The 26,565-nt window shown below is 42.8% G+C and overlaps 1 protein-coding gene across 1 annotated transcript in view; it reads left to right on the forward strand.

Moving 5' to 3' along the window:
* Positions 1-694: 694 nt before the first annotated feature.
* Positions 695-26,565, forward strand: part of USP7 (ubiquitin specific peptidase 7) — a 98,739-nt gene continuing 72,868 nt past the window's right edge. Inside the window, exon 1 of the mRNA XM_024194045.3 lies at positions 695-1,071. Coding sequence (XP_024049813.1) covers positions 996-1,071 — 76 coding nt within the window. The 5' untranslated portion in view covers positions 695-995. The remainder of the gene's footprint in view (positions 1,072-26,565) is intronic.

Below are 26,565 nucleotides of genomic sequence, written 5' to 3' on the forward strand. Positions count from 1 at the left end.
TCCGTCGAGTGGCGGGACCCCTGGCACAAGCCACTGGTCTACAGGGCAAGGGGACGCCTTCGCAGAGGCCCTCGGCGGGGTCTCTCCCAAGGCAGGCCCTGGCTGGGAGAAGGGTCCCGGGCAGAGGCCAGCAGGCTGGTGGAGGGGCGGCGGGCTCTGCCAGGCAGTAGCTGTTGGGAGGAGAGGGGCCTCTCACCGGCAGGCAGGTCCCTAGCAAAGGGCTCCGCTGAGAGCAGCCTCTCCCGGGCAGAGGCTCCGGGAGAAAGCGGGCGGTGCAGCGCGTCCATCCGGATGGAGCCCCTGTAACTCCTCCCCTCCGCTCCAGCCTCCTGTGGCGGCGGCGGCCCGGCGCTGCTCCCCCTCCCCGGCTGGCTGAGCGCCGCTGCCCCCCATGCGGATGTGACATTTCACGGCGCTACCGCGGCCGCCATTTTGAGAGAGACAGAGAGAGGCAGAGAGAAGCCCTGGCGCCTGCTACGCTCCCCATAGAGGCGGCGGCGGCAGCAGCGGCGGCGGAGCAGCAGCAGCGAGCCGGGCGCAGGCAGCAGGGAGGCCTGCAGGCCGGGAGCAGGGCCCCAGCCTCGAGCGAGCGGCCTCCTGGGGAGCCGGGGGCTCGCGGCGCCTCCCCGACTCTCACCGCAGTAGGGACACCCGGCGGGGGAGGGGGAAGCGCCGGGCCCTAACTCCTGATCTCCCGGCCCCCGAGGAAGCCGCCGCCCCCGGCCGGTTCCCTCCTCCCCACCCCCTTCCCCCGACCGGGTGCCGCCGCCGAGATTGGGCGAATAGCGAGCAAATACGTGCGCGTCTCGCTGCCTCCTCCGGCCGCCCGCTCCCTGCCCGCCGGAGCCCAGCCGCAGCCCCCCGAGGCTGGTGCCCAGGCCCCGCCGCTGCCCAGGCCCTGCCGCCCCTCCGCCCCCTGCCCTCCCAACACAGGCCTGCAGCCCCCTGCAGGAAAGGCCCAGGCCGCCGCCGCGGAGCCACAGCCCCAGCCCGACATGAACCACCACCAGCAGCAGCACCAGAAGCCCGGGGAGCAACAGCTGAGCGAGCCCGAGGACATGGAGATGGAAGGTAAAGAGCGGCTGGAGCAGGCACCGCAGGCGGCCCTGGCTCCCCTGAAGGCGCCCGGAGACCCTGGCTCGTCCCCCTATTCCCTTAACTTACTGGCCCCCAGAGCAGCTCCAAACTCTCTGGTTCCCAGGAATCCGCTCCAGGCTTCTTCCCTACGTAACACGCCCCCTTACCCTTCTCCGGTCCCCTCTTCTTCCCCACAACCCACCCCCCTTACCGGAGCAACCCCAGGGCCGCTGGGAATGGAGCAGTGCTGATGGCCTGGCCTGGGGCCGGGGAGAGACCTGGGAATGGGGGCTCCCCTTGGGCGGGGCGGGGTGTTACCTGTAGTTCTCTAGTGAAGGGGAGAATTGGGGAAAGTTTAGGGTTTAGAAAGTATGGCCGAGAAGGCTCCAGCGTCTGTGTGCCTGGGGCTGAGATACACTGGAGTGGTCAGATTTTAGGGTGCGACCCTTAAACGAATATCTTAATTCAGGGAGGAGAGATTGGGGTTCATGGCTGAGGGTGGGGATCGGGGCCTCTCGAAAAAGGGGTTCATTCTTCTGAGGGCAGGGTTTTCCTGGCTGAAGTGAAGGGTTTGATTTGGTGGGCTGCAGTGACACCCAGGCTGTTCTGGAAATGCGGTTTAATGGTGGGAGGATGATTTTGTTGGGTGAGGAGGGATGTTTAGCACTCTCACCCTGTGTGGATGGGAGCGTGTGGCGGTCCAAGGGCCCAGTAACTAGGGGTGGGGGTGGGCTCTCCAATAAAACCTCGGCTGAGTTAGGACTCATCCAGTGCAGATAGTGGGGTTCGCTGTCTGCAGAGGAGGGGCTGGGGATTCGGGTGGAAAGGGGGCTGTGCTCCCGGAGGTGCGTGACCCTAAAGTGGAAGCTTTCCTCCTAGGACTAGGAGAAGGATTATTTGGGAGGGAGGGCTGGTTCAAGGAATTCAGATGTGTATGGGAGGGCAGGCGAAGGAGGGGTTCCTAGTAGCGTTGCCGCTGTGACTCCTGAATGTGCTGCTGGAGCAGGCATGGGGGCGGGTGGTCGGAAGGTTTGTTTTTTTCTCTGTTGATTATTTTCCCAGTAGGTGAGCGATGAACGGTGGGTCATGGGGCCTAGCGATGGATGGTTTTGGGTTGCTTTCTCAGGGTAGACCTTAGTAGTGCCTCTCCCAGCTCTGTTTTCCGTCTAGTGGATCCGGCCCCTGTATTTCTGCAGCCGCCTGCCCGCCCCCCTCTTCTGTGTTGTTGACTCTGAGAGCCGCGCGGCAGGGTTTTGCCTTGCAGCCCTTCCATTGTATCTGCACACAGCCTGCCACGCGAGATGCTCGCCATTTTTAATTGGGGCACTGATCTGAGGTTTATTTACAGAAAATGCATCAGGACGGGGCCTAGCACGGGGTTCTGTGGCCATGTGTAGCTCTTACGTATTCATAGGACCCTGATCCTGCACAGTCATGCCATTGCTCAGGAGAGTGGTTTGGAGGGGAGGTTACTACATTTCCAGTCTTGCTTTTTACCCCAGACCAATACCCTTCAATGGTCCTGTTTGGGATAAAGTCAATTGTACTTTTTATTAATCTTGGCATGTTTTTTTAATCTAAGGTCTGAATCTTTTAATCTGACATGTTTCTACTGTAGGAAATGTGTAAATACCTTATCAGAAACAAATCATGAATTCCAGCCATAACTACCCTCCACTATTGTGTATTGTTTATATTAATGGATTTTTGTCTTGCTGATCAAAAATATGAATTCACCTCAGTATTGTTTAAAAAGTGTCAATCATTATGAATGCAGGTATTCAAATCAACAAGAACAGTCACCATCAAAGGCCAGTTTAGTTGTGAAATATGCAACAATTGTTTTAGCAAATTTAGCATTTTCTACAGCCAATCATGGATTGGTACTATGATTAATAAAGCTATTTTACTGAAAGTTGGTTGTAGTCACTGCTCACTATATTTAATGATGAGAAGGACATTCCGTGAAACCCTTCTTTTTTAAAACCTAAGACTTTAGTGCACAATATGATAGATAAAGCACATTATGTGCTATTTCAGTGACTGGCATTGTTTAAAAAGAACCCCAAAACCTGTCCCCAAATTGCCATACATGGATTAGATTTTTTTTCATTGTAACCTCAAGTGACACACACATGAGGTGAATTGGTTTAAAAAAAATACCTGTTCACACCTATTTGTATGTATGCATAAACATAATGTCTTGGGTATAATGAGTTTTCCAGGAGAATGTGCCATAACCTCCAGCTATCAGCCTTGCTTTCAATATTCATTTCTAGTCCTTTAGTGTATTGACAGTGCTTAATGGTTCTCTGATTTTTATGGGCTTGATCCTGTAATGCACTGAGCACTCTGTGGGGAGCTGAGCACTTTCAAATCCCATTAAAGTCAGTGAACATTAACGGTGTTCAGCACATTGCAGAGTTGAGTTCTATAAGCAGAGAGAACACAACTCTTTACAGGTAAGCCTAAGCCTCTTGGTGATCCCAACAATTTTACAGTAAGCATTCCCATTTAATTGTATGGATGTATCCCAATTCTGAAATCTCAGTGCAGCAGTATTCCAGAAATCTATTCAAGCCCTCATAGGCTGATAAAATTCACACTAATGGTTCAGAATGATCATATGAACATACTAATCTGTTTGAGAGTTTGTTTGCACTAATGGAAATCTTAACAGAGTTTAGACTCTATACCTTTTTGGAGTGTTTGATCTAAACTAATTTCTCATGAAAATCATTTAGTCTAGACTCTTGTTCCCTTTCTACTGAAAGACATGTAATTGCTTATGTGTTCCCTTATTTTACTGTAGAGAACTGTGTTCAACTTTCTAATGTGTGGATGTGTAGATACTTTCTTGAGGAGAGATAAATTCTCTTTGGAAATTGAGAAATTATTTAATAAAATACAGTTCTCAAATCTGACACACTTTTATGCATGTTAAATGCCATTCTCCACTGGGAGATCAGATTAGATTTAGGAGGTATGTGAAGAATGTATGATGGAAAACTGAATGCACATCTTGACTTTTGAATTATGTGAAGCCAGCTCACTTATTTGCTGTGAAGCTACACTGGACAGTTTCAAATGAGCAGAATTACAAACAAAACTACGTCTCTACGTAAAAGAATAAATGGACACAAATCAGAGGTCAAGAATTATAACATTCAAAAACCAGTTGGAGAACACTTCAGTCTCCCTGGCCACTCAATTACAGACCTAAAAGTTGCAATATTACAACAAAAAAACTTCAAAAACAGACTGCTGAATTGGAATTAATTTGCAAATTGGACACCATTAAATTAGGCTTGAATAAAGACTGGGAATAAAGATTGGCCATTACACAAAGTAAAACTATTTCCCCATGCTTATTTCCCCCCCCCCCCCCAAGTACTCCTGTTCTTTAAACAAAACTATTGAATCAGTGGAATTAAGTTCTGCCAGTTTGAATGTGACACTTTGTGGATACCTGTCCCTGTTTCTTTCCTTCTTTTGCTTTTGTGATCCAGTTGACTCTGTTCTCTTCCTTGAACATCTTGTAGGCCATAAAGTGTAAATATCAGAACCAGTAGACGTTTCAGGAAGATCAGATTGTAAAAAGAAATAATAAGAAAATACTTTTTTACATTTTAGATAGGAAAGAGGTGTAATTTAGTCAGCAGATATAGAAGTGGCAGCAACAGGCCTTGATAAGGAGTAAGTGTTTATGGGGCCATATGCTATGCAATCTAACCTATTTGCCATATTGAACAGAATAATGTAGTACACCTCTACCCCGATATAACGCTGTCCTCGGGAGCCAAAAAATCTTACCGCGTTATATTGAACTTGCTTTGATCTGCCGGAGTGCGCAGCCCCGCAGCCCCGGAGCACTGCTTTACCGTGTTATATTAGAATTCGTGTTATATCGGGTCACGTTATATCGGGGTAGAGGTGTATTATGAGTTGGCTTCATTATACAGGTTCTTGATGCGTATGGTGGTTGACTTTTTTAGCCCTATTTATTGTGATACAATATAGTTCCTTGCTGAGTTATACATTTTAAATATAGGAATTGTATGGAAAGGTAAAAAATAATGGAGTTCAGTAAATGTTGACCTTTTCTGGGTACCTATTGTAAGGACAGCAAATAGTGTTTGTGTAGTAGATGCAGCTTGGCTTGTCATTTAAAAAAAACTGTGCTTTTCAGTTGCAAGTCTCATTTGGAGTGCTGTACTAAATTCTAAGAAAGTTTTGTAAAATCATATAACAAAGGAAAATCTGGGGTCCTGATGTAATGCCTATATAACTTGCTTCCAAGGTAAATTATATTAAGATCTATGCATATACAAAGCACTTGGTGCTTATATTTAATCCATACAGTGCTTTCACCACTTCCCTAAAGAGACTATTTCACAGCCTAATTAATCTAGAACAGGGGTAGGCAACCTATGGCACATGTGCCAAAGGCGTCAGGTGAGCTGATTTTCAATGGCACTCACACTGCCCGGTTCCTGGCCACCAGTCTGGGGGGCACTGCATTTTAATTTAATTTTAAATGAAGCTTCTGAAACATTTTAAAAACCTTATTTACTTTACATACAACAATAATTTAGTTATATATATTATAGACTTCTAGAAAGAGACCTTCTAAAAACATTAAAATGTATTACTGGCACACAAAACCTTAAATTAGAGTGAATAAATGAAGACTCGGCACACCACTTCTGAAGGGTTGCCGACCCCTGATCTAGAAGGTGTTCTTGATGTAGTTTACATTTCCTTTTATTAATTTTCTGCCCATTACCCCTAGTTATACCCTTGCATGTCATAGAAAGTAAATTTCTCTCTTTGATGTTAACATCCTTTATACAATTGTAGATTATGGTACCCTCCTTAATCCTATTTAGTCCATTCCAATTGACCATTTTTAATTTTTCCTAATATGTCAATTTCTCTAACTCTCTGGTAATTTTTTGTTGCTTTTCTTCAGGGCCCGCGGGGGGGTGGCCGGCCGGGGCCACGGGTCTCCGCCCGGCGGCCAGGGCGCCGGCGGGGGGCGCGCAGGGCGCCGCGCCCCGGCCGGGGGGAGGGTGCGGGGGGGGAGGGCGGCCAGAGCGCCGGGGGGAGGGCGGCGAGCCCGGCTGTAGCCCCGCTCTCCCCGGCGGCCGGAGCGCCGCGCCGCCCCCCTCCAGGTGCCGCCCCAAGCACCAGCTTGGGTGCCTGGTGCCTGGAGCCGGCCCTGCTTTTCTTTGAACTTTTTCATATTTATCTGTTTTGAAGTGCCCAAAACTAAATCTAGTATTCCATGTGAGTTCACACCAGAGTCATTAAGGAAGAGCAGGGAGGGAAAAACGTACTGTGAAAAGTTGCATCTGCATATGAAACCTAATATTGGACTTTTTGCAGTATTATACCAGCAAGCTAGACATGAACTTGCAATGGGAACTATCATACATTGATTTCTACAGTATTTTTTAGCAGGTTTCTTTTATAAACTGTATTTCTTATGTTTTTTCTCATGGTTTAGCTTGCTTTTTTTGAAGTTCTATCACATTTTTTTTTACAGATCTTTCTAATATTTACCTCCCTTTAACTTTTTTGACCTCATGAGTGTTATAAACACCTCACAATTTAATATCTACATAGATTTTTAATGTAGGGTTCATTCCACATCAGAAAATATACTTTGTGAAATACAGATTATGTTGAAATGTTATGAAATTCTTTTTTTTTTTTGGTCTGTGTGGTGGTCCTTGTCTCTGTTGAAGCCCAAGAATAATTTCTTTTGGAATCCCACATAATGCCATTATTTTTATGGATGGAGAGGACTGGATGGAACTGTTTTTGAGGTTCGTCAGCTCTGCCCTTTAATTAATTAAAGAGTCAATTCAAGATTCCCTCTTTTTTTTGTCCCCTCCCCCACTATCTCTCGTACTACTCCCAGCTTGGTAGTGATAAACTCAGGTTATAAACTTGATCTACTTCTCTGAGTTTATGGACATTAAATTTAGCTTTTGAACATGGGTATCTTACATATCAAAGTGCTGTTCTCTCTCACCCTCTCTCCCCCAGCCCCTTTTGACATTTTTCTCTGAGGTGGGGGATGGTTGAATGAGATGGGATATAAATGATGGAAGGGAGCAGTCTATAAAGTGAAATTAGTCTGGAGGCTTAATTGCAGTGCATCCGGTAAAGAACACAGCTTAGTCCATTGTTTCCCTTAACAGCAATGTTTAGGGCCCTTCTGAAGGCAATGTAGTTGGCCCCGGGAAAGGAGTATGTGTGCTGTATCACTCTCAGATGACCACTTCATGCCAGCTGAGGGAAGTATATCCAAAGTCTTCTCCCAGAGGATGGATATATGACCTCAGCGTCTGGGCAGTAAAATGGGATAGAGTTGGATTCAGGAATCCTCCAGGGAAGGAAAAAGAGAAAAACTAAGACATGGTGGGATGAGAAATAAAATGGGCAAAATCTGGGGAGGCAGATGGAAGACTAAGAGAAGTGAACAGCTTAATTTTAAAGGGTGAAGGAGGACATTTTCAAAAACTCAGATTTACCTTTTCCACCCCCTCTTCCCAGTTAAGTGTGTGTGGATCCACCATATCCAGAATAGGAGTAAAATCTACTCCCTATCATTACTAGGGAACTATCCTAACATAACTGAAATCATCTGTGTAAAAGCACTGTAACCTTGTACATATTTGAACAGAGATAGTCTTTGAGTCTGGCTTCACTAAATCAGTGTCATAGCTACAGAAAACTTATCACAAAATTAATCTATGTAGTGCATCCAAACTGCAGCAGTTAAACCAGTTTAGCCAGAAGTCAGTACATGTTGCATGGCATCATAGGATATTTGTAAGTGATTTGGGGTGTGTATGAGGGAAATACAGGGTGTAGAGCTTGTGACTTGTCCATATTTCCTTAAATGTTTATTACATCAGTTTTGTGGTTGCCCATTTTTAATCATTCTTTACTTTTAAGTATTGTATTCTGCATATGGACGAAGAAAATGCTGATAACTTTAAAACTCCTTTGGGTTAGAATTATTGTTACCTAACTCTGTTTAGTTGAGTATTATTATTTACATATTTGTGTAGTGCTGAAAATGTACTTGATGATTTGCAGGATGCAAAATTAATAACCCTTAGAAAACTTGTTTCTTTCAAAAATATTTGTTTTTTTCAATGTTTCAATCTGCACTAGACCTCCATTATCCTGTTACTGATAAACTTCTATAGTGAGGTGGGTTTGTTTTCCCGGAAGGTGGAGGAGGAGCGGGGGCAGGGCATGTTGATCAGTATGTCAAGCTATTAAATAGGTATGCTTGCTTTTAAAACTTTTTTGCTGATTACTTATGTGGCTTTATGTATTGGTGAAATTGTTTCAGTAGTTCGAATGTGTTACTAGTAGCCGGTGTATCAATAAGTAAATGTATAAAGTAGTTTTGCAAGTTGGAGTTATTGCAACACAATATACAGCTGTCGGTACATTGTTGTAATAGGCTGAGATTAAACCCTTAAGTATTGCATCTAAATTCCTTTATATTAACTAATTCATATAGAAAACAAGCAATGCAACTTCAGAAGCTTTGAGGAAATTGACTGTTTCAAATGAGTTGCAAGCTTAAGGAAGAACGTTGACCGTGAAGAGACTCTGTGCCATTTTTCTATTTGAAATTGCCTTACCTATTTAGAAAGCTGTTTTGGTGAACTGGAAAAAGTTCAGCTTCAAAAGAAGTAACAAACTTTAGGACTCTGTAAACACATTGCAAAAGAATATTGAGGCCTGGAAAGGCAGTTTCTCCAATTACTTTGATCATACAGTGTCTGCAAAGGTGTTGGTTGTTTTTCAGAATATAAAAGCACTTTTAAAAATGGTCTTAATATCAAATGTCTTTTAAAGGCTGTTTTATAGGTTCTATACATAAACATAAGCATATGTATGCTATGGCTGCAGATTGTACAAAACAAAAAGTAAATGTTTGGGACCACCTACACACAAACTATTTCAAAACAAAACCAATTCAAGGCTAATTAGAATATATAAGTAAATATTCTTACATTTTTATATTGGATCTGTATGTACTCGGTGTAGCACAGGGGTCTCAAACTCAAATGACCATGAGGGCCACATGAGGACTAGTGCATTGGCCCGAGGGCCACATCACTGACACCCTCCGTCGCTGCCCCTGGCCCCGCCCCTGCTTCACCCCTTCCATGAGCCCCCTCCCCTGCCCCGTCTCTTCTCCACCTCCTCCTCCAAGCGGTTTTAATAAAATATATACACTCAGTAAAGGCCCCCGCCCCCCGCACTGGGTTGCACCACCACTCCACCCCTGCTCTGCCTCTTCCAGGGGTGGTAGGTTTGTAGAAATGTTGGTGGTGCCCAGAACCTGCCCCCCCAAACTCCTCCCCCACCTGCCTAAGGCTCTGGGAGGGAGTTTGGATGGGAGAGGGGGTCTGGGGTGCAGACTCTGGGAGGGAGTTTGAGTGCTGGGTGCAGGCTCCGGGCTGGGGTAGGGGGTGGGGGTACAGGCTCTGGGATGGAGTTTGGGGATAGGAGGGGGTGCAGGGGTGAGGGCTGTGGGGCTGGGGATGAGGGGTTTGGGGCATTGGAGGGGCATTGGAGGGGCATTGGAGAGGCTCGGGGCATTGGAGAGGCTCAGGACTAGGGCAGAAGGGCAGGGGAAGGGCAGCCTGCCCTGGCCCTAGTGGAGGGGGGCACTAGGACCCTGCGGCAGCAGGTGATGCCGGAACCCAGCGGAGCGGAGTCAGCATGAGCTGCAGACTCCAGCAGGTGGGGCTGGGAGAGAGATCCAGCCCCAAACATTAGGGAGCAGCACGCAGGGAGCTTAGCTGCCACATATAATAACTGGGGGGCGGGGTTGAGGGGAATTTGGCGCATTAGGGAGCAGCGCGCGGGGAGCTTAGCTGCCACATATAATAACTGGGGGGTGGGGGAGGTTAGAGGGGAGTTTGGCGGCGACAGAAAGTAACGGGGCGCGGGGAGCTTGGCGGGCCGCAGGGAAGAGCTCTGCGGGCCGCGTGTTTGAGACCCCTGGTGTAGCATATCTCAATTTGTGTATTTAATTGACTTTTGAAAGATTCACCTAATAGTTACTCTAGGCATATGTAAATTAGAAATGCAAAGATTATTAAGAGATTATTCCTCATAAATTTAATCATGGAGAATTAGACAAAAACAAAATCACACTTCATAACCTAACTGTTCTCTGACATGTAAGAAAACAGGGCTTTCAGTGTCTTTGAAAGTCTGAAGTCTTGGACTCTGTCAGACTAAGGGGCAAAATGAGTTCCAGAGTGGAGGGCCCCTCACAGTGTGTTGCCAGCAGCCTCCTGTTTAAACCAGGGGACTGAGTTCAGGCACTTCCGCTGATTCCTGCTACTGGCATAAAGAGAGAAAGAGGCAGTCCTTGAAGTAGCTAGGTCCCAAATTACTTAGGAGTTTGTACATCAAAACCAACACATTGAGTTGTGCCCAGAAATAAACTGTAGGCCGTGCACATCACAGTAAAGTGCTCTTTGTGCAATACACCCTTGTGAGTGAGCTGACATATTTTGCATTAGCCAAAGTTTTACATGATCTTCAGAATTACTACAAAAGATATTAACATCCTATAAGAAGCAATAATTTAGTACTTGTTACAATGTTAACTAGTTTGTTTCTCTGCACTTTATTTTCTGTGATGAGTTAGTTGTAGGAGGGAGAAATGGGGGGAAGATAAAGTTTGAAAAAGAGCAGGGTTCTCCATGACAAAACTGGATTTTTCTTAAATTAGGGGATCAAATACACTAATATAGAGTTCTTTCTGCACCAGTACACCATAGGAAGCATTAAGGAGAAAAGGAAAATAGACAAGGGCTAATGTAGGAGGTCAGTGTAGATGTTTCATTGATAACTCTGATTGCTGTGCAGTTAAGTTTGATCTCATAATAGTGATTCTGCAAGATGTACCACAAGGATGAATTCTTTAAACGGGTGTATTCTTAAAGCTTGGGACATCCCTAATCTCATTTCTATATTTTTTCATGAAGTGCCATGGGTCATCCTGGGAATTAGACAAAATGAGTCATACTGATCCCAGGGAAACTGAATCTAGTGATATAGTACACCACTTTGGTAAATATCTTTGGGAAGGGTATGGGAGGGAGTAGTCAAATCAACACAGATTCACAATAAGGATATAAAACATTTCTAACCTTTTTGGAGTCTTTTTTAACAATGTTAGACAGTAATGATCTGTGGATATAACTTTGATTTTGGTAAAGATTTTGATAAGGTCCCCTTATGAAAAAGGAAAATAACAGTGGGTTTTGGGGGAAATCTTCTGAATTTATCTGGCTGAATTTATCTGATACAAAGTTCATTAAAGTTAATGGGAATTGTACACTTGATTTAAATAGGTTTTGGATCTGGCCCAAGTGTTAGGAAACAAAATCATATTGTGACTGCTCCTTGGATTAAAGAGGGCTTCATAGTGGAGTGCCCCAAAACACAAGTGCTAAGTATATTAATAATTTAGTCAATCTAGCGAGAAGGTGAGTTAAGAGGTGTTGACAGATGTTTACAGAATTATGAAAGGTAAAGGGAAAACTGATTCTTCCCTTTTTAAAAACTGTTCTATAATACAAGATCAATGGGTTATTCTATGAAATTAGTGGAGAGGTTGTTTGTAAAACTCACTGCTTAAAAAAAAGACTGTGGCTGAATTTTAGAAGGACTCGATAATTTTTGACACACAGTAGTATTCATAGTCTGGTCCTGTATCTTATGTCGCACTGTACACCTAGGTTATGGGACACTGACTCCTGCAAACTGTCTTTCTTGGCTGCTCTTTGCTCCAGTACAGTTAGGAAAATATCCCTTGGTTTTTTTATATTCTATTGTACATTAACCCAAAATATTTCATCTTTAATCTGTTGCAGATTTTTGTACCATCGTGCATGATTGTTACAAAAGAAGGGAAGGTTTTGAGATTCTGGTGGAGAACAGTTATTTTGTTAACCTAGGAAGGCATTCTGTTTATAGCAGCATTTGAGGACTTTGGTACTGGGGAAAGGATGTTGCGCTCTTTCCCGTTTTTGTTGGGGATCGAGGTGACTTTTAAAATCTTGATAACTGGCTGGCCTGCTACAGCCCATGCTAATATCTGGCACTTCATCCAGCAACAATGAAGTAATGAGTTGATATTTTTGCTAAATCGTTAGCAATAAAATAGTTAACAGCATGAGTGTTTATTCTCGGTACACTTCTGAGTTAGCCATACTGTTGGCTTGAAATGTAGTTGAAATTTCAAAAGATAGGTTCAAAGTAGTTTCAGCTACTACACCTGCTTTTCAGTTTCCCTACCAATTTTTGTGGTTTTGTAAAACACGTTTTCCTTTTTTTAAGTTGTTGCTGTTTGGAAATCTCATATTGCCAGTTGTACAAGGCAAACAGTGAAACTGGCTATATACAATGTTTTCAAATGCACAAATTATTTTCTTATTGTATAACAGAAATGGCAAGAGGTCCTGACTGAAGTAAAGAAACTAAAATGACTCCCCCCCCCCAATTTCTTTGTTACTGTAATATTAGTATCGCTTGTAACATTAATATATTTCAGACACAAGTACAACTTATATTGCCAGCATCTCTTAAAAAACCCATAATAGCGAATGGGCAATTTACACCTCTCAGGTATTAATTCAGGCTGTCTGCAGACTCAGAGAGACATCACAGATTTACATTGTTTTCACATTTTGAAAGCAATCATAAGATCTAGAGGTTTTTTTAATGAAAGCTTAGATTCTGAAGCATAATTGTGCACCAAAAGAAACAATTGTATGGCAATTTAGCTGCTGCATGAGATGCCGTTTATTCATCTGCAAACTGAGATAAGAGTAGTCAGATATTGTGCTTCAAGGTGTAAGCTAACTCCCTTCAGGGGTTGGGATGGATTTTTCACTTTTTATTCCATATATTGTATAATTGGTTAGTGACATTATAAGGTATCTTCATATTTCTGTGAAGCATCAGATAATTATGCTACCACATGTGTTGAACTAGTGTTTTATTCAAAGAATGCATTAGAGCAAAAATATTTGGCTGTTCACAATATTTTGGGGTGGGGGTGTTAGCAGCTAATGGTGCATTTTCCTCACTTTTTATTTATATCTGCTGGGAACAATTGGAATAATGATATTTCACTGTTAGTCTTCTGTTTCTCCTTGCTCAGGCCTCTCCTCTTCCCAGCTTGGTTATTGTTCCTCACATTCATGCTTTATTCTGGCTTTCAACTTCTTGGATTTCCATCCTTGGTCCCAAAAACAAACTAGAACAATGCCTGGCTGTCTAAATCAAGGACAAATAGCAAGAATGTATATTCCCAGGCAGGAAGTAACCATAAGCAGATGTTTTAAAAAACATGCTAACTGGGAATTAAAAATGGGAAAGGACAGATGAAATAATCTGTACAAAGCCAAAAACTGGAACTATTTGATGCAGAAGCATATTCTAAAAATAAAAAAGTCAACATAGAATATTTGGTAAAATTTGTACATTTTCAAATTTACAGCTTCAATAAGTCATAAATGTGAAGATATTCCTCTCACCACCACAAATGTTGCCTTTTTTACTTTTGAAAAATTGCTGTCAGATTTGAATGTCTTTTTAAACAAATTTTATATGTCTGGTGTCTTTTTGAACAAATTGTATATTCTGTTCATGTTTCAACCCATTTTATTCACCCAGACTCTGGAAGTTATTGGGCTTTGGTTTGCAACCCATCAGTTGGTCATGACCTCCTTATTGTTGAAGCTTAGTGGAGAGACATGGGATCAGTTATTGATAGAGACTATGTAGTTAAAAACAACGAAGAGTCCTTGTGGCACCTTAGAGACTAACACATTTATTTGGGCATAAGTTTTCGTGGGCTAGAACCCACTTCATCAGATGCATGGAGTGGAAAATACAGGAGCAGATATAAATACATGAAAGGATGGGAGTTGCCTTACCAAGTGTGAGGTCAGTCTAACGAGACAATTCAATTAATAGCAGGATACCAAGGGAGGAAAAATAACTTTTGAAGTGGTAATGAGAGTAGCCCATTACAGACAGTCGATCTCAGGATTTTAGAGTGTCAGGGTAGATGAGATGATATCTTTTATTGCACCAACTTCTGTTAGTGAGAAACACAAGCTTTCGAGTTTACACAAAGTTCTTCTTGGGGTCTGGGAAATGTATTCAGAGTGCCACAGCTAAATACAAGGTGGAACAGATTTGTTTAGCATAGGTAGTTAACACATATTTCAAAACACCATTCAGGGTAAATTGTTAACTGGTCACTTCACTTTGAATGGTTCCTTGAAGTATGCGTTAACTACCTATGCTAAACAACCTTTTCCACTTTGTATTTAGCTATGACTTTCTGACTATGGCTTTGTCTACACTGGAACTTCATTGGCAAAACTTTTGTCATTCAGGGGTGTTAAAAAAACACCCCCCCAAACGACAAAAGTTTTACCGACAAAAAGCACCGGGGTGAACAGCGCTTTGTCGGCAGGAGCGCTCTCCCCCCAACAAAGCTGCTGCCGCTCGTGCGGGGGGGGAGGGGAGGAAAGGGGGTTTCTTGGCAGGATAACTGTCTCCTGCGGACAAACAGCAACTACATTGCACACCTTTTTAGCAGCTTGGCTGTAGTGGCACAGCCATGTCGTTAAAAGCTGCATGATATAGACAAAGCCTATGTTTCCCAGACCTGAAGAAGAGCTCTGTGTAAGCTTGAAAGCTTGTGTCTCTCACTGATAAAAGTTGGTCCAATAAAAGATATTACTTCACCCCCCTGCTCTCATTGGTAGAGAGACTCAGTGCCTCCCTTAAGAGAGGGCAAAGTTTTGGCATTCCACTAATGAACAGAAACCATCTCTTGATCTTGATAGTATCCCAATTTATTGCTCAACGTTGTGACATTCATTGGGGGGGTGGCGGGAAGAGATTATTTGGAAAGTTATTTTGAAACAGCTATAGAAATATGTGGAACCTTAAATTTCTAGGAGCCCTTTCAGTCCTGGGTACACTACAGAAATTGGTCTGGCCTCCTTGGTCCCTGATCTTCTCTTGATGGTAGATAATATCTATACTAATTATTTAAGACCTCTCAGTAGGCTTTGGGCAGGTCTAAACTTAAAACGCTGAAGTGGTGCCGCTGTAGCACTTCAGTGAAGATGTTGCTATGCTGATGGGAGATTTTTTTTTCCCCATCGACATAGTTAATCCACCTCCAGGAGAGGTGGTAGCTGTGGAGAAACCCACCTCTTGACATAGCACTGTCTACAGTATACCATACCTCTCGACATAACACTGTGGCTTAGGTCAATATATTGCGTCGTTCAGGGGTGTGGATTTTTCACACCCACGAGCGACGCAGTTATGCCAATGTACGTTTATAGTGTTGACCTGGCCTTTGGTACCATGAACCATGAGGTATTAACATGAATGCAGTCCCTGGCAGGGGTAGACAATCTTGTCTAAGTGGCCCTGTTTTGTTAGTATTATGTATCTTTTTCCTGTAATTAATATATGAACCCATGGCATTTTTGCTAAATATGTGTTACAAACGGAAAGAATAAATAAAATAGAGAGACTCTACAGCATTTTAGGAAAGGAGTAGAACTTTGAGTCTTAGGAGGTATGTCTAGCAAAAAAAGTGTACTTATGGCCCTGTTGACCTAGTTCCAATAAACACATTAGGGAATGGCCATCTAACAAAATTTCAGCTACACGCTGAATCAGTGAAACTGTCCTAACATTAAAAAAATATATAATTGAATGCTGTTTGAATGCACACCATTTCTGTAAAACAAATCCCGAACCAGATCAGCCTCTTGAAATCTTTATTTCCCATTTCAGTTCCTTTTTGCAGAAGGACTCCGCGGTATCCAAATATAGCCTTTTCTTGATTCACCTTTTCTACCCTGAAGACTCACTCACACATATTAAGCATAGGTACTGCGGTTTGTTTTTATGTAAATATTTTAATCTGGAGTCATTATCCCTAATTTTAATCTAGATATTCCCTTCTTTTCCATCTGGGTGTCTAAGCTAGCTTCTTTTTTGATATTCTCAGTCTTCACAGGCATAGTGTGTAAAATCCCAAGGTCACTTTCAAACTTGGTTCTGTTGCATGCTAGAACTTTATTCTGTCAGCTAAGCCATGTGGCTAGCTTAATAGATTTTAGTTTTAAAAAAAAAAGATCCACTGGTTTATGAAATATCTCAGACCACACACAGTATCTAAGAGGCCATTGATGAAACAGGTTAACTTTAAATTACATTCAGCCTTGGCACACTGGAAGATTTATACGTGTGTGAGAAATCTCAACATGTATTTTAAAAGTGGACTTTATGGTGCCTTTTTTTTACTGTTAGTATCATGTTCTAAGACCAGATGGTAGAATTGAAAATTGGCTCAGTACTTTCATAAGGTGCAAATAGCAAGTAAGCAGATCATTTAGTTATTGTGGCTTGATCTAAATATTAGCCAGAGATTATTTGACCTAGGAGCTATTAATTGTCATTCCTCCTTTTAGCAAACCTAGGAATAGATATTAATATGTGTCAGCTACATGAATCCGCAAAGCAAAGGACTGGACCACAGCGGAAATATCCATAACTGTATGAAGATATTACTGTTGAGAATAGATTGACACATAAAAAGGACACAAATGTATGTTATAATTAATCTTTGTATAAGAAAAGTTTTAAGAACAAATATAATTATTGAATTAATGTAGGGCTCATTTATACCATAGAGATGCATTTTGTCATGAAAAATTAGCTGCTGCTTAAATATTTTTAAGCTGTTTTTTGGGGGATGCATAAGAAAGCTGTTGATTTTATATCCTATTCATAAATTATGTTTTTGAGGGGGCATGTAAATCCGGTAACTTGTCTCTGTGGCATAGGTACAATTTTTAATGCAATATTATAATCAGAAGTTTGAAAATATTTGGTTCCCATTAAAAACATTCACTTGATTAAAAATTATTTGTAAAATGATGGCTATTAACAAAAGTTATTCTCAGTGGATATTATGTTTATATGGTATTTAAGTTTTAATTTTTTTTGGATGAACGGATTATTTAATCACCCACTGCCTTGTTTTTTTTTAATCTTCTCTTAACCATCACAGTATCATTAACATGCGTTTTGACACACTGGTGAAAAATGCCACCTTTTGCTTGCCCGAGATGCTTTCCTTATTTCTCTTAGAGGTGGATCACCATGGCTTGGAATTCTCAGTTTTGTCCTCCTCAGATTGGTTAGTTGTAACTCATACTGCCTTGAATTGAATGTAACCACTGCAAAAAGGCTTAAACCCTTACGGTACATACCTCTGACCCTGCCAGCAGGTAGGGGATCTTGGGGGACAACTACTGCACTGGTGGGGTGCAAAATAAACTTTATTAAGAAAATGCAAAAACAGGGAAAATTCAATAGTGAGGGGTATGGGGTTTGTTAAGGTAGACAATTGGGGAGGGGTTTCTTTTAGTAAATAGGATAGGGGGTTTCAATAGTGGGGTACAATACAGTGGGGTACAATACAGTTGGTAACCAATTAACACTGAAGTATAAATGTAACAGTTTCTATGTAAAGGGTGTGTCACAGCAGCATATAACCAACTAACAGTTATGGGTAAAATGTGTTAAATAACCAACAACTCTAGGTAAAAATATGTCACAGTGGTGTAAATGTAAAATGTGAGGTGTGTTAGAGAGAAAAAGGGTAACCAATGGGGTTTTATGCTAGACTTCAGTAATACAATTGAGGTTTGGCAGCAGTAGGAGCGGGGTGAGCACGTGGGGGAAGGGATTAAGAGAGAGACACACACAGAGAGCAGACAGGCTGCAAGTTTAAACAGTAGAGAGACTGCAACGAGTGACTGGGGAGCTCGGGGGAGACACGGGCAAGCTCGGGGCGGGGAGGGCTAGGGCAGCGGGAAGACAGACTTAACCACAATTATACAGAACACAGCAAAATCTTATCTATGATCTAACTTAACCAAGACTACACAAATTAGCAAGTAACAGAACACAATGCAACAATTTTTTAAACCTAACTTACAGAGCACAATACAAACGATTCTTTAAACCTAACTTAACCACAGCTATGCAAAATGAAATTACAACTTATCTAGACTAAGAACCTGATTCTAATAGGTGCACCTTACACTATGCCGCTTCTTTGATCGGGAGGGGGAGCAGTTCCGGAGGGCAGAGTGGTGTGTGCCCAGGGTACACCCCCCGGGGGGGGGTGGGGGTTAACTAGTGGTGGCCGCAGCAGTGGGGTGGCTGCAAGCTGGCAGCCCAGGATACAGTCCAGGAAGGCACAGCCTAGCAGTGGCACAGGCTTATTTCTAGCAGCAAAGGCGCTGCGGGGCAAGAAACAGATTACAGATACAGACCAAGGAGTTAGCTTGGGTCTGTCTGCTGGGGAAACAAGGCCAGCAGCTAGGACAGGGGGAGTTTGCAAGAGGGAGTTCTTACCATTCCCCTGGACAGCAGCAAGCACAGAGACAGGAACGGCAGTAGCATCGGAGGATGGAGAGAGGACTCGATTCACTTACAATAATCAGGAGATCTCCAGGCACAAATTCGTTGTTCGTGGGAGGGGAGTTTAAAAATGGGGGTACGCTCAAAAACAAACGAGAGCGGGGAGAGGGCCCCCCAAAGACCCCTAGCTGATCAGACCAGGTGGCAAAGCAAGGACCTTCTCCGAGGTCTGATCAGAAAATGTCCGGCTTTAAAGGCAAACTCAGGCAGTTTCCCACCAGTACTTTTGATTGGCTCCTCTTGATACAGGGGAGGAGAGAAGGCAGGGAAAGGCTGCAGGTAAGCATAGGCATGCCTGGGCATGTTCTGAGCCACAGGTATGACTTATATGCTTAATTAGTTGGCCACTTCTGGTCTTGCATTTCTGGGCAGCGCCCCCCACACCGAGCCCGGGTCTGAACAAAGGAACCAAACAAAGAAGCAAGAAGCCCCCTCCCTAGGCAGAGCAATGGCTCCAGTCTGTACAAGCCATTCCTATGAATAGGGCTGTGACTTTAGTTAGCACAGTGGCCGGGAGGGGCGGCCACACAGGACAAACAGAAAGGAGGGGGGGGGAAAGGAATGCAGCAGGGGGACAGCTGTAACAGACAACCTAATTAATAACCAAGTCTGATATATACAACACATCACATGTGTATTTCATGAACTGCACTGATTCCCCGTTTATTTCAGAGCAGAGCTTGAAATCCATATCTTAATCTACAAGTTACTTAAATGAACTAGGACCTAGATACCTCAGAGAGGACTTTACTGTCTGTGATGCCCTGTGCCTGCCTCCTTCCTAAAATGACAGTGCTCCACAGAGATGATGAAGCTATATAGGCTGAGATTCTGACTAATGAAAACTGGGAAACAGTATTGTTGGCAGTGGGATTTGTCAGTAGAGATCTGTTTGAGCCAAACTCGTTTAATGTTCAGATCAAGGTGTAGAACTCATTTTTTTTTTCAATTAAAGCCTTTTACTTAGAATAAATGCTCTTGTTTTTGTTTCTTGGTTTTGTTTTGTTTTTAAAGTGTGTGTTTCTTGAACACTTTAAATTCCTGCTCCTCACTTGGAGGTCAGAAAAAGACAAACCCCTTTTTGTTCTGGGTTTTTGTACTCCTTAATTTTGTGCAGTATGCCTGTTGCTATATTATCTTTACTATACCAAAAAAACCTAATAGATGTCCAACAAAATCCTCTTGCAAGATTCATTGGTCTGTTTAATCTTAAAATGTATTAAGTTTTTGTACAATAACTTTTAGCATGTACATCCACTGTATTTTGTAAATGTTGATTGTGGTTGTTCAGGGGGGCATTGCAGAAGGATTCCTTCTAAAGAAGTACATAACTTTAACATTAATACAGTGTAGGCATTGCTATTACATTTAGCAATTGGTGTGTCACTTAATACATGGTATTTAATTCGAGCAATCCTAGGTACAGAGATCCTTACAGAGGAAAATGCTTCAGGATCACACAGTTCCTTTAGACATCAAGTCACTGAATTTTACTTTGCACACATGTAGCTGATTCTTTGAAAATGACTTTAAAATGGACTTTACATTCCAAGTTTGCCTGTATCGTTGCAAAACTCAAAATTCAAATGATCTTTTCCTTGCAATCCAAGGACAAAGATAACTTCAAGCTTGCTAACCTTGGAAGCAAAGTTTGTAAAAATTGGATCAGACCCTATATCAGGATTAGTTAACAGATATATCTGTTTATTGTTTTAGCATTGCCTGCTATTTCACTATTACTGGCATAATCTGTGACAAAGCGCTTTTACTTTTAGTGAGGTTCTCAACTGGAAGAAAATTGTCACAAGGGCAGAAGATGGAAGGGTGAAACACACAAAAATCCTGTGGTTGGGAGTAGCACTAGGTGTGGGAGCCTGAGGCTGATGAGACTGGCTGCAAATACATTCCATACATCTTAGATGCTTCTCAGTAGGAATTTTTTCTTGATGTGGGAGGGAAATTAATGTAGTTACATAGATTCTGGTACTCTATTAGTTTGAGTATAAAGTGTTAAACATTAGTGTAAGAGGAATTTTCTTTCATTGTTAGCATCCTTTATATTATAGGATTTATAGGTCCAAGACTGTTTAAAACCAGGAATCCTGCTTTTTTGCCTCTTTTTCCTACATGTCTGTTAAGTTTTTAGTCTGTTTATCAAAAGCCTCCTGTGCAGACACTGATACATATGTATGTGTATTTATTAGTGTCAGGATGTCCGATCAGATTGCAGAGTGTACTCTATAATATTTCCATATAAAAATGATTAATCAACGTGATTCTGCCTTCCATAATAAAGTTTTTCAGGTATTTAGTATATTGTATTAATTAGGACTTGGTCATTAACTAGGAGTTACAAGAAAGCAATAACTTGCTTCAAAAAGAGCAGTTCCCCTGGATAGCTATATTAATAGATTGTTGAAAGGCCTTGGCATACAATGCATGTAAGAATAAGGCCTGGTTTACACCTCAAACTTAGGTCAACCTAACTAATTTGTTCTGGGCTGTGAAAAATTTCATGCCCTGTGCCACAGTTAGATTTACCAAATCCTCACTTTGGCAGTAGCTAGGTTGACAGAAGAATTCTTCTATTGACCTAGCTGTGTCTAATCAGGTGTGGATTTACTATTGTGATGGGAAAAACCCCTTCTGTCGCTGTAGTGAGCGTCTGTGCTACGTGGATGAAGCTGCAGCATTCAGTTCAGGATTACAAAACCAGTTTATAAGATGACTCAACTCACCATTCCTTTTTTCGTAATCATGTCAGCTGTGCTCTAAATTTGTTGTCAATTATTGGTACAGTTACGCTACCAGGAGTCATTTTGCTTCTGTTGTTATTGGGCCAAGAAAATTTGTTTTCAACCTGTTTATAAAGTCCTAATAGAAGTAAATGTCTTTAACCCAGTGTCTTTCAAAATGTGGAAGGTATGGCTCCAGACTAACTGGATAGATGGATAGACCTCTCAATTATACTCCAGAGTCTCAGCCTTCATTTGTTTAAAAAAAAAAAAAAAAGCCTTTAGCTGTTACTGTTGCAAAGAAAACTTTCCAAGTGTGAAGCAAATGTAACTGATCCAGAGAAATCTGCCTGAGTTTGGAGAGAGCTGCAGTCCTGAGTTGTGAACAGACCTGTTCACTTCAGTGGGTGCTAACTCCAGTGCCAACGATGACCTTTTAAATGTGAACTATTTCACTGTTCATCAAACCATGGCAGAAAGAAGAGAGGAATACAATATTATGGAGCTCCACACTAGCAGTTTTCAAAGGGCAAAGGGTTAGGCTTTGTCTACACTGCACTTTTGTCGGTAAGGGTTGTGGCTCCCCCCCCAAACAAACAACACCCAACGAAAAGCGCCGGTATGGACAGCGCTTTGCCAGCAGGAGAGCTCTCCTGTTGTCAAAGCTACCACCTCTCGTTGTGGGTGGATTTATTTTGTCAGTGGGATAGCTCTCTCTGTTGGACATATGATGAGGCACAGAGGGTAAAGTGACTTGCCCCAGGTAACACAGAAAATCAGTGGCAGAGCAGGGAGTTGAGCCTTGGTGTCCCAAATTCCAGATTAGTGACCTAACCATTGGACAGTCCTTCCTGAACATCAAGGTGAAATGATGGGAGGGGTATATGTGTGTGAGAGAGACAGTGTGTGTGTGTGATTGGTTTCATATTCCTGAAGCAGGTCTAAGCTTTCAGAAGTTTGAGAAACACTATTTAACAGCGTGGCTGGAGCTGCTCCGGCAGGCTGGGCAGCGCAGCCGCAGCCTGCTCCGGTGGGTCAAACTGGGTGGCGCGGCTGCAGCATGTTCCAGCAGGGTGGGCCGGGCGGCGCGGCTGCAGCGTGCTCCGGCACCCAGGCGGTGCTGCCACAGCCTGCCAGCCCGGAGCTACAGCTGCTTCGGAAGCTGGGGGGCAGAGCAGCGTGGCCAGAAGCAGAGAGACTCTGGCCCTGCCTCTTCCCTTCTGGCTCTGCTGCTCTCCTTGCTCCCTCTGTTAGGGGGAGGGGCTGTGTCCCACCTCTCCCTCTCTATACCCATTCATAAGCCGACCCCCGTCTCTGGTGCTTCCCTTTTTTACTAAAAAAAAGTGGCTTATGAACGAATATATACGCTAGTTCTCAAAGTGGTGTTATGTGGATGTGCTAAATATCTTTTGAAACCTGTTTCACTGAGTTTTGAAACCACACCCAGAACTCATTTAGTTTTAAAACTAGTATGTACAAATCTTAATGACATTTTAACTTAAATTATTTAATATAAGTATTGCTATTACCATTTAAATGCAAACCTTCCCCTGCTTATACTCATAGCAAACATCCAGGTATTATGCTAATTAATGTTTTGGGGTTACCTGTGTCAACTTGATAGTCCATTTGACGTGACATAAGAAGGAGACAGATGACTGAATGCTCAAATAGCTGAATCTCTGATTACAAGGAATTTGGCTGATTCAGAAAATCAAGATGTATGCTGTCCTTTTTAAATTTTAAAACTGGGGGAAATGGTGCAGCTTGATGGGGTTGAGTGGTTTTCAGTAATATATTGTCAGTAGCAAATCAAGATTACTTACTAAATAGCTTTCACTGACTCTCTTTGGTTCTTAACTGGGTATGTAATCAAATAAAATATAACAGTACGGTTGACTTGGAAGGGAGAGCGAGTCACTGCATATCTTGTCACAATTATAGTAGCCTTGCTCCTTCTGGGTGGTATCAGTCTGTTTATCCCGGTATCAGAAGGGTTCGTTCTTCCTCTTAAGTACCTGGCACTTGCTCTAGAACTTTGCCAAACTGGATAATGGCAGTTTGCTCTACCTAGCAATGGTTGTTGGGCAGAGCCTTGCTTTTGCTGTTGCAGAGGTAGGTCAATTATCTAGTAAAACAGTGAGAACATAAGGAGGGATGTAGTCTGTAGGGTTGGACTAAGTGATGTGTTTTACAGTACAACACCCTAAGTGCCTTGCCTTCAGCAAAGGTATAATATCACATTATCATCTTTGGAATGTTCATTGGCAAGACTTAAGAGTTGTTAAACCTTTCCAATAGCCTTGCTGCTTTTGTAGCTATATCTGAGAAGAGAAGTTAGTGCAAACCTAATAAGTGCCATGTAGGTCACAAGGCTTTTTTGTATGCCTTTAGATGGTTAGTCCAAGGATGGTATTTCAGCCTCTATCACAATGGTCCCCAAACGGTGGGGTGCAACCCTAAGGGGGGGGGCATGGAGGAACATTTGGGAGGGATGCATGGCGGAGTCCAGGCCAGCTCCTGCAGGGGGTGGGGTGGGAGCTCCACTTAGCCCCACTCTGCCCGCAGATCAGCTCCAACTGCAGTTCCACTCCACCTCCGGCCCCAGCCCAGCTCTGCCTTCATTCCCTCGCCCTCCCCCCCCTCCAGCTCCGCCTCTAGCCCCAGCTCCTCCCCCATCCTAGTTCTGCCCCCACCTCCGCCTTCAGCCCAAGCTTCTCTGCTGAGGAAGCCTTGGCTGTGCAGTAATGGAGGAGGGGTGCAGACAGATTCCATTACTGGTAAGTGGGGAACACGACAGGAAAAGTTGGGGACAACTTCTCTATCATCACTATGTAAGAAAATAATTGGTCAACAATTTTATTTTTCACTTTGGGTTCTTCCAAGGACTGTCACTTTCACGTAATTAGCCACATGAGCCAAGTCTGCACTAGAAGGTAAACTATTGAATGATTCTTAGCAGCAGACTTCTCTGTCTAGTATTGAAAATGGCTTAGGTGCTGGTGTAGAGTGGACAAAACAGTTTTTCATTACCATTTCTGAAAGCATGACTGAGACAAACTATTTCTGCAAATTAAAGTAAAAGATGTTTATATCCACTGTAGAAAAGTTCTGATATGTAGTTGAGCCAGCTAGATAAGTTGGTGTATCTAATAAAACCTTATGTTAAAGAAAAATGCACACAAATTCTGTTGTCTTGTGAACAAGACGTAAGACTTTTAGTTGCATCTACAGCTTACAAATCATATTAAGATTGTATAAAAATTGGTTAAAATGAATAAGTTGTCAATATATCCAGAGACTGCCTCAGCAAAACTATAAAACCATGCAAATGACAAATTAAAAAATGTCTATGTTCAGTGTTCATACCAAAGTGTTTCGGATAAACATTTCATTTATATAAAACCTAATTATCAATCATACAATGAGTTAAATCTGTAGAAAGTTGGTAGTAGTTTGGCCAAAGTTTAATTAAAATATTTGTAGGGTAAGGACTTTAATGGTGGCCATTGGTCCACTGAATAATTGTATGAATTTTGATGTTTTATGAGCTTCTACAACAAGGGTGAGGCACATTTTAAATAAAAAAAAGAACAAGTAATATCTAGCTCTTATATAAAGCTTTTCACCCATAGAGTTCAATAAAAGGACAGTAGATTTTGCTTGTTTGCAGACCCTCGATAGCCAGCAAGAAGTTGCTATTATCTGGCAGTTTCTAGTAATTGGAAGGCAAGGATGCAGGGCTGTACCTGGGGAGGAATGCTGGGTTGTGTTTTCCCTGGCAGCTGCGCTGCAGGGAGGGCAGCAGCTAAGAGGGTGGGTTGCAGTCTATGGAGAGTGAAGGTGCTGAGGCCCTGTGTGCACAGTATCTCTCCCTGCCCTCTCCAGGGGTTGGGACTCAGCATGTCCCAGTGCTTCCTTGGGTGCAGTGTCCCAGCAGGACGCAGCCTGGAGAGCACAGGGAGAGGAGCCCTCCCTGCTATAGTTCTGCCCACAATCTCCCCTTCCAACCCACAGTCCCTTACTTCCTGTTTGGTCCTTGATGCAGGCAGGTTTGCTGGGCTGCAGCCACAGAACAAAGTGCTGGGTTGGGCTTTGCGGACTGCAGCCATGGGGAAAGCAGGTTCCAGTGCTTCCTTTCCTGCCTGCAGCCTCACAAACTTGCCTGGGGCCTTTCTTCCAAAAAATGTTAACATGCCATGCCATTGCCTATATCCAAATACCGTTAACGTCAATGGGACAGGATTGATTCCCAGCAAAATGTTGCTGTTAACCAGAAGTTGTTAGTATCCGGGTTGATTCCTTTTTAATTTGAAATAAAGATAACTCTTAGTGGGAGAAACTCTCAAATACATGGATTAAAACTGAAGTATCTGAAAGGTAAACTGTTTTTCTTCTATATTGTTTAAATATCGGAGACTTGAGTTAAATAAAGGCTTACTCCTGAGTCTGTTACATCTGGTAACGTAGTCACGATGCTGGATGTGTGACATCATTCTTTATTTATATTGCACTAGTGCAGGGGTAGGCAACCTATGGCACACGTGCCAAAGGCGGCACACAAGCTGATTTTCAGTGGCACTCACACTGCCTGGCCACCGGTCTGGGGGGCTCTGCATTTTAATTTAATGTTTAAATGAAGCTTCTTACACATTTTAAAAACCTTATTTACTTTACATACAACAATAGTTTAGTTATATATTATAGACTTATAGAAAGAGATGTTCTAAAAACATTAAAATGTATTACTGGCACGCGAAACCTTAAATTAGAGTGAATAAATGAAGACTCGGCACACCACTTCTGAAAGGTTGACGACCCCTGCACTAGTGCCTACAGACCATATTGTACTAGGCCAGGATTCGGCAACCTTTCAGAAGTGGTGTGCCGAGTCTTCATTTATTCACTCTAATTTAAGGTTTCGCGTGCCAGTAATACATTTTAATGTTTTTAGAACGTCTCTTTCTATAAGTCTATAATATATAACTAAACTATTGTTGTATGTAAATAAATAAGGTTTTTAAAATGTGTAAGAAGCATCATTTAAAATTAAATTAAAATGCAGAGCCCCCCAGACCGGTGGCCAGGACCCAGGCAGTGTGAATGCCACTGAAAATCAGCTTGTGTGCCGTCTTTGGCATGCGCGCCATAG

Source organism: Terrapene carolina, unplaced genomic scaffold (assembly GCF_002925995.2).
Source record: "Terrapene carolina triunguis isolate 2854851 unplaced genomic scaffold, T_m_triunguis-2.0 Scaffold93, whole genome shotgun sequence".
In the NCBI taxonomy this organism is placed as follows: domain Eukaryota; kingdom Metazoa; phylum Chordata; order Testudines; family Emydidae; genus Terrapene; species Terrapene triunguis.